The 9,383-nt window shown below is 42.2% G+C and overlaps 1 protein-coding gene across 2 annotated transcripts in view; it reads right to left on the bottom strand.

The window, feature by feature from the left end:
• Positions 1-9,071, bottom strand: part of dync1i1a (dynein cytoplasmic 1 intermediate chain 1a) — a gene marked incomplete at its 5' end in the record, with an annotated part of 50,217 nt that extends 41,146 nt beyond the window's left edge. The window contains 5 exons of one of the 2 annotated variants that reach the window (XM_080046100.1): positions 1,709-1,824; positions 2,089-2,148; positions 7,275-7,362; positions 8,569-8,683; positions 8,964-9,071. In XM_080046100.1, coding sequence (XP_079902226.1) covers positions 1,709-1,824; positions 2,089-2,148; positions 7,275-7,362; positions 8,569-8,683; positions 8,964-9,071 — 487 coding nt within the window. Of the gene's footprint in view, positions 1-1,708; positions 1,825-2,088; positions 2,149-7,274; positions 7,414-8,568; positions 8,684-8,963 lie in introns of both variants that reach the window. The other variant, XM_080046099.1, reaches the window with a different exon arrangement.
• Between the last annotated feature and the right edge of the window lie 312 nt (positions 9,072-9,383).

The raw sequence follows: 9,383 nt of genomic DNA on the forward strand, positions 1-9,383 counted from the left end.
TCAAGTTGGGGCCTAAATAAATACGTACACAACCTGTAGCTGCTAACCTGAAAAATTACATATGTACGTTGCGTGCATGTGAGGTCCAGTAATCAACATGAAGAACGGGCCTGAACAAACATACAGCCAGAAGTGCAGGCAGGTGCTTCCATCGGCCCCTTTTTTCTCCAAACACACAACCTCTGTGATAGTATGCAAAGAGAAGGGTCTCCTAAGGCCAGGGTCATCTCCCCACGGACCACCACGGCTCTGCTCTGGCTTCCAGATGTGCTCTCTCTCTCTCTCTCTCTCTCTCTCTCCCTCCGACACACACACACAAAAACTGAAGCAGAAATAAACCAAACTCAAATGTACCCACATACTATAACACTGCCAGAGGTAATCCCGTCCCAGTATGTGTATGTATTAGTGTGTACGCAGACTACTTTTACAGTAACTACTGTACGTTAGTCCTTTTCTATTACCTTATTTTTTTGTTCTGTGTACAAAACATTTTTTTGTGTGTATTTATGTTCTGTTGGCAATCCAAGTGAGATACTGGCCAATGGAATCCTTATACATTATGTACAAGCAGACTTGGCCAAAAAACTTGATTCTGATTTAGGTGGGAGAGTATGTGTGTGTGTGCGTGCGTGCGTTGTGTTTGCTGGTGTATGTCTCTGAGCACACATATGTGAGTCAGTGCCTGTGCACTTGTTGAATAAATGATCTATTCCTGGTTCTGTCAAGGAAATGGGGGGAGGGGAGTTTAGGCGGGCCGTTTGGATGCTGATCAAGAAAGACGTGTGTGTGTGCATGTGTGTGTGTGTGTGTGTGTGTGTGTGTGTGTGTGTGTGTGTGTGTGCATGTGTGTGTGTGTGTGTGCATGTGTGTGTGCGTGTGTGTGTGTGGTGGTTGCTGGTGGAGGAGGGCAGTGGAATCCACACCAGACCATCTATTATAATGACAGGAAGCAGGAAGTACAACCCCTTCACAGTCACATGGCTGCCAGCTGTCTTCGCAACTAAAAGAAGGAAGATAGAGGAGATGGTAGGGAGCGTGTGTATGTGTGTGTGTGTGTGTGCTTGTTTAGATACATACAGTACATGTCTGACAGTCAGTTTTGATGTTGAATATCTAGGTGGAACTGTATTTGTATGTGCATTCCTACACGTAAAAATTACATTTTTGAATGTGTGTGCATTCGCAATAAGGTCTTTCTCTATATGCTTTGAATGTACAGCCACCACCGTAATGCCAAATCCAGTGCAGGACCAACCTCCACTTTCACCATATGGTTGTGTTTAGCAAGTGCTCAGTACACGTCCACACCCGCTTGTATGTATGCACACAAAACCTCACATACAATCACACACACTCTTACACCCACATACAAAAAATCTTCTTATTCAGGAACACTGACCATAATGTAGTTATTATACTGTATGTACTGTAAGTAGAATGTCATAAAAAAACCTGATTATTTAAAAAAATCTTTGGTAACTTTCATAAGTATAAGTCTTTAAATCACTTCAGGTTTGCAGACTATGAACTGGCTAACCAAAGGAGTATCAAATTCAACCACACAGCAACTAAAATCATTGCAATGTGAAACCTTTTGTTGCCTTGTGTGACCTTTGGTGCCCCAAGGACCCTGAAAGCAGCTTGAATCTTAAGACTATCCATGTGTAGTGGAGCCATTTGCACACACCCACACGCAAATACTAACCTTCAGACAGGTGGGCGGTGAGCGGAGTCTGCGTCTCCTTGCAGTAGGCCACCACCTCTTTGGGGAGGAAATCTACCTGTGTGATCTTGGATGCACCCAGCCTCTGCATCCTGCGCCTAGGTAAGACATACAATGTGTTCCAATTAGCATAATAAAAAAAAAATTCACCTATGATGCAATATATTCCCATTTGTTTCAATGTTTAATGCAATAAATGACATTTGGACCCTTGTGATTGTAAAGCAGTAGAGGGGAGTGTGTCGTTAGAGTGGCTGACCCTTTAAATAAATTATAATGCAATAATGCGATGCCATGTAAGCTGTATTGCAGTTTCATTGATTTTGTCAGACAGTGAATAACAGGACAGAGGGAGGATGTACCCAAGTTCCGAATCAGCCTGCAGCTGCAGCACAGAGGGGTCCGTGTCCCACTGCAGCGTCCTGGTGTCACCAATGAGGGGGGTGGGGGGTGGGGGGTGGGGCAAGAGAGAATATGCATGTTTACAATCAGACACAGTATAAAAAGACACATTTGGCCCACATGTATGCGCGCACACGCACTCACCCACAGACCACTTATCTAGAGAACAGCTTAACACGGGAATTCCCATCGAATTTCATGCAGGCACTGTTAATGGAAAAATGTTTAGATAAGTGGAAATAGTGTGGGAGAGCTATACATTGGGGAGACATTATATTTCATTATCATTTGTTTAAAGGTCACTGATCTTCTGTTGTAACAGATTTCTTGGTCTCCTGCCCAGGACTCTACAAGTTAAAATTTACATTCCAAAATATACATTTATGGACAAGAAATGTTCCATTGTTGTGGGCTGGACGGTCAAAATGATTTAATTGTGTTCAGTCGGAAAACAGTATGACCTGATTACTTTTTTGCAGAAATCTGTCATTGGATTGTGTACAAATACTGATGCATCCTTAATTAAAGGTATGTGAAATTCTGTGTTTTGATGTATCATATGCTATTTGTGCCAAATAATATATGAAAACCATGGACTATCCACCAACATGATTTCCATCTCACTCCAACAGCACAGATGACATAAAGCATCTATGTACAACACACGTTCACATGAAAACATTCAGCGTAGCAAAATCAAATGAAAATGCATTTATTAAAAATTGCTCGACATACATGACAATGAACTTTCCATGTATGATCCATGAGTTTGACAAACTGTGACGAAATTTCTGAGCTCGTTCAGTGCCTTTGCAAGTTCTTTATTTTATTTTGTTATAGCTTGCTTTACATTAGGTGGGGACGGAATCACTCGCTTACAGGGAAATCAAACAGCTTCTGAAACCTGGAGGAATTGTATGGCCACTTGGTTGAAATCTACCAGCTGTGAAAGGATAACGCTACCCTTTTTTGATGATACCTTTTAGGGCCAGCGAGCACGCCCATTATACCTTCAGCTTGTGCCACGCGGTGCCAGGTGAGAGTGGCAAGGCATTTCTTTAGCCTGACACACCGGCTGTTTTACAGTAACAGCGGTGACACTTTAAGCAACAGATTGTCAACTCTTTGAAGGCTGAAATGACTTGTGCGGCTCAACTCATGCGAGGAAGACATCTTTGGAGCTGGTGTAAAGGGAGACAGTAGGGCTTCAGACAAGACAAGACAGTCAAGGAAAGAGGGGACACTGCGCTGTTTTGGTCTTGTTAATCATGGCGAGAACACATCGCTAAGACCACAGACAACACCGTGGCTGTCGCTGTGTGTTCGCAGAAAGAAGGTAGAGGGGTGTGGTGGTGGTGGTGGTGGGGGGGTGGGTTGGTAGTCCTGGGTTTGACATGAAAATGCTTACCTTGAGCTCTGTGCTTGGGGCTTGTTTTTAGAGAAACCTGACCTAAGAAGGGACACACACACATACACAGCGACAAATGGAGAAGCTCAAAATGGCATGCTTTCATCCAGGGTGGATTTGGGGTGGAAAAAAACAAATCTTTCATTGCAGGCATTTGGGACTAACTCACCAATTTGTAAAATCCAATTGGTAAAAGCTAAAAAGAAACAAAAAAAAGTCTTGTATAAAGAGAATTGATTTTATATTTGGAACTTTATTGGATTCCCACACATTTTACATCCCCAATTCCACCCCTGGCCATATCAGAACAACACTTCACAAATGAACACTGGGGGCATCACTCACACGCGGACCTCTACAGTGGGCTACCATTAAAAAGCAAATGGAAAGCGCTTGATGACCACTCTCTTCTCATCTGCAGGCCTAATTCACCAGAGCAGCCATGTTCAGACATTTAAGGTAAATAGCTGATCTGCTAGTCTGGTGTGTTATGGAATATGGGTGTCCAAGCAAATACATCAATTCCACAGTGACAGGAGCATGTATGACACATGAGCTAGTGGGCATAGTGAATGCACTCGAGAGAACGGTAAAAAAGGCTTTCTTACCAATAAGATAAGAATTGGAAAACTGCATCTCCAAATATTCTCAAACTACAGCTGAGACTTACCTCTAGATCTCACATTACTTCTTTAGATATAAGAAGCAAAGATCTAAACAGTGGTCATCAAAGACACCAGATGCCATGACAAGTGACAGACACCACATTTAAAACCTAACAAGGCACCACAACGTCACCATTAAAGACACTGGTCCTTACCTGAGCCTGGTGTGCCATTGACAAGAAAATAGACAAGATAGACGTCATAAGAATCCAAAAACATATACACTTAAAGGCACTACGAGTAAGATGGCACGTTGGCGTCCCCTTTGGACAAAAGCGGTAGTATTTTTACGACGCCCGCTGTCGCAAATGCTCGTGCCAGGCGCGTGAGCGTGGACTGAGAAGGGCGCAATATAGTGCATGTTCGTGTGTTGAAAGTGTGAGGACTCTTTTCGGCTCCGTGAGAGTGGTTTTGACACTGCATCAACTAATGCCAGTCAGTACACACACCTGCTTGCAATGAGTTGATTCAGCAGCGTCACCTAACTACTCTCTCTCTCTCACGGAGCTGTGTCCTCACAGAAAGCGAATGAATGAGAGACGGCAGTTAGTAGACTATGGATCACGATGAGGTAATGTGTTTGTGTTGTTGATGTAAATAATGACTATTTCAGATAATGGTTATCTGATGATGGTGAAGCAAAGCAAACTTTGTGTTAGTACCAACCGCTCATTCATTTAGCAGTCTAGTTTCGCTCTCGTGAAATTGTATACACGTTGCTTGGCAACGTCCTCCCGCCCGCCTATCACTCACTCTCCCTTTTCGCTTTTCTTCATTGCATTCTCTTTTTTTTCTTTGATGGTTCAGCCCCGTTATCAGTCATTTATGACGACAAATAACTGTCTCAAACAAGGCTCCCGCTCCCCTTCCCTCACCTGGAGGGATAGGCTTCTCAAATCGCGTTGCAGCGCCACACTGAAATCTGCAACCAATACGGATATGTGACCATAGAGCCTGCACGAGCGAACCGAAAATCGGACTGGGTGTGCGACCAGACCAAAAGCAGTAATAAAAACTATATAAAAACGTCTTTCTTTGCACTGATGGTCTCGTTTGCTGTTAAAGGTAATTTATGATTATCAGAGGAAACATGAGGTTGTTTAAAAGATATTTAAATGTTACTCGTATCCGCTTTAAAGCAAATTTATCTACAGGTGAAACTCGAAAAATTTTAATATCGTGCAAAAGTTCATTTATTTCAGTAGTTCAACTTTAAAAGGTGAAAATAATATCTTATACAGACTCATTACATGCAACGTGAGATATGTGAAGCCTTTATTTGTTATAATTGTGATTATTATGGCTTACAGCTTATGAAAACCCCAAATTCAAAATCTCAGAAAATTTTAATATTACATAAAATCAATAAAAAAGTGTTTTTACATACAGAAATGTCGGCCCTCTAGAAAGTATAATCATGCATATGTACTAAGTACTTGGTTTGGGCTCCTTTTGCACAAATTATTGCCTAAATGTGGCGTGGCATGGATGCTATCAGTCTGTGGCACTGCTGAGGTGTTATGGAAGCCCAGGTTGCTTTGATAGAGGCCTTCAGCTCCTCTGTATTGTTGGGTCTGTTGTGTATCATCTTCCTCTTGACAATAGTCCATAGTTTCTCTATGGAGTTCAGGTCAGGAGAGTTGTCTGGCCATTCATGCACAGTAATACCATGGTCAGTCAACCAGTTACCAGCGGTTCATGGCACTGTGGACAGGTGCCAAGTCTAGCTGGAAATGGAAATTGTCATCACCATAAAGCTTGTCAACAGACAGAAGCATGAGGTGCTCTAAAATCTTCTGGTAGATGGCTGTGGTAATTTTGGACTTGATAACACAGTGGACTAACAGCAGCAGATGACATGATACCTCAAATCATCTCTGGTCCAAATTAAATGTTGCGTTTCATTTGGAAATCAAGGTCCCACAGTCTAGAGGAAGAGTGGAGGGGCACAAAATCCAAGGGGCTTGAAGCACTGTCAAGTTTCAACAGTCAGGGATAATTTGAGGCACCATGTCATCTGATGGTGTTGGTCCACTGTGTTATCAAGTCCAAAGTCACCACAGCCATCCATCAGGAGATTTTAGGGCACTTCATGCTCCTGTCTGTTGACAAGCTTTATGGAGATGCTGAATTACTTTTTCCAGCAAGACTTGACACCTGTCCACAGTGCCAAAACCACTAGTAACTGGTCGACTGACCATGGTATTACTGTGTTGATTCGCCAGACAAATCTCCTGACCTGAACCCAATAGAGAAATTATGGAGTATTGTCAAGAGGCAGATGAGACACACCAGACCCAACAATACAGACGAGCTGAAGGCCTCTATCAAAGCAACCTGGGCTTCCATAACACCTCAGCAGTGCCACAGACTGATAGCATCCATGCCACGCCGCATTTAGGCAATAATTCGTGCAAAAGGGGCCCAAACCAAGTACTTAGTACATATGCATGATTGTACTTTGTAGAAGGCCGACATTTCTGTATTTAAAATCCTTTTTTTATTGATTTTATTTAATATTCAAATTTTCTATGATTTTGAATTTGGGGTTTTCATAAGCTGTAAGCCATAATAATCACAATTAATCTTTTAATAGCCCACACCTATAGGCCTCCACACACGTTCATTCTCACACATTTTATGTTCAAGTCCAAGTGATAGGCAATAAATGACTAACCGACCAATATTTCTGCTGCCGACTAGTAGGCAGCAGAAATAAAGTTTAACCGTTTAACCGACTAGACATGTGCAGCCCTAATTTTTTATATCACCACTGTGTAATTCGGTCACCACCACAAACAGTTTCATTGGTGAACTCTCAAAGAACATGTCTGATAATGGAGGGCAAAACCTTCTGGTGTTTGGGATATTTCTTTCACATCTAGCTTTAAAATTTGTCACAATTTTTACTGATATTTGGAACTTAAAAAAAAAATATTTCTATACTTAAAGTCAAATAAGGGTATAAATGAATTTGTTTTTTGTTTAAAGTAATTTTAAAAAAGAGGAGTGAAAAAGGCGTGTGAATCATGAACATTGAACTTTGGTAATGACGTGTGTGAGTTTGTTCTACCTGCTTGCTGCTCCTCCCTCAGCTGAATCCTGGCTTCCCGTCTCACTGGGCGTGCTCATTGATTTGGAGGGCGACCCAGGGGTCGGGACTAAATAATGAAAATAACATGACTCTAACATTAAAGGCTGCAAAGAATGGACTGCTCCAAACAATTGGGATGAAAAGTAACAAAGTGATACCAGCGTCGATGGGACAAAAGTAAACAAAGAAATCATTAAAAGAAGGGAGAGGAATTGCATAGCATTAAATGCATTGTCGATTTTGAATTTATTATTCATGTGTACTTGAAGATGCATCATAAGTAACTGGAGCTAAAATCAGGCAGAGCGACCAAACATATGAGGTGTCGAGGGTGTTATTACAATTTCAGGCCACTAGAGAACAGTGCTTCCAAAAGCTTTGCTGGAAGTGACAGACGCCCTGGGGATTCAAGATGATGTAGTCTCTCAGACCCTGTTTCCACCTGGCATTAATATGTGGTTTTTAGGATCCGATCGCGCTAACTACAGGTGGAAACACGCTCAATGCGCATTGAATGCGCATTGAAATTATCCACATTCGGAGGTGGTTTGAGACCACTTATCCACATACCCATTAACAGTGGAAACGCGTATGCGCATCTCATACACATTAGGCCCCGCCCACTCAACTGCGGCGAGTGACTGGGCGGAAACGCGTACTCATTCACGCGACAATTCACGTTATAAAAGCGCACCGTTGCAGGTAAACAGACAACAGAAAACAGAAAACATTGAAGATGGAGTGTATAAGCGGAAATGATGTACGAGCTGATTTCCATACAGCGCGGGGAATTCGAATCCGGATCGCAAACGCGCATAGAAGACGCATTGTTAAGGCCAGGTGTGAACAAGCATATTACATTTACATATAACGATCGGATTCCTCAGAACCACATATTAATGCCAGGTGGAAACAGGGTCTTAGAGTTACTTTTCTTATTTCACGTGGGCTCTTACTGAGAAATAGTTTTTTTTATTTTCAAATGCCTTATTTATTTCAATATAGGATATACTCAAAGTTTACAGGGGAACAGAAAATATGGGGGAAAAGGGGAGTTGTAAAAATAAGAGTAAACTATTACTCATGGGTTTAATTTCAGCAAAAGAATTCCAGCATAGTGCAATCACACTCATGGAACCAAATTAGATAAAGAGACAAGTTTTACTGTATAATAAAAAATAATTTACTAAATCTTTTGCAGCACAATCACAAATAAACAAATGGTACAGCTGAAGAACAATTCATGGTTTATGGAAATAAGGGTAACATGTACCTAGTGAAGGCTCCGGCGAGATGCCAATACTCTGTAGCAGGGCCTCAGTCTCCCTGCGCTTACGGTCCAAGTCTGAGTCCTCTGGGGTCATCTCCCTCTTCTGCTGGCTGTCTGTCTGCTCAGGACACATAGAGCAATGTCAGCTTACCCATCATGAGTTACAAGATCAAGTTCCAAACAAAATGTCAACTCACATGTCCATTTTGATCAAAATGTCCAACTTCTACCTTCTGCACACACATAGATGTTTGTATGCACGCATGGACACACGCAACCTCTGCCATTTATATGCCATGGCCTGATGAAATGCAATCGAACATGCAAACAATACACACACCAGAGTGCGATCCTGTAATGAGTGGCAGTCGTGTGAAGGTACTCACTTTTTTCCTTACCTCTTTCTTCTTCCTCTCCTCCTCCTTCCTCTTTTTTTCCTCCCTGATTTGGGCAAGGCGCTGCTTTTTGCGCTCCAGCTCGGCCTTTAGGTCGCTTTTGTCCGACATTTTGTCCTGTGGGGCTTGGAGGAATAGGATCGAACAGGAATGAGCTGCAGTGTGGTACTGTCACATAATGCCCTGATGTCATTGTTACATGATACAGTATTTAAGTGACGCCACACAAAAAAAATACTGGGTGTGGCAGTTATACATCCATGCAGTAGATCAATAACCTTGCAGGCCCGACAAGGAATAAGGACTTAATATTGGCAAAACAGTCCACACACTACACTGAGCAAGGATTCATACCTATTTCTGATTAATTAGTGCAGTGTAGGCTATATTTAGGTAGCCAATGTTTTAGCTCAACTCCCCCGT

The sequence above is a fragment of the Ammodytes marinus genome (genome assembly GCF_949987685.1).
Source record: "Ammodytes marinus genome assembly, chromosome: 17".
Classification (NCBI taxonomy): domain Eukaryota; kingdom Metazoa; phylum Chordata; class Actinopteri; order Uranoscopiformes; family Ammodytidae; genus Ammodytes; species Ammodytes marinus.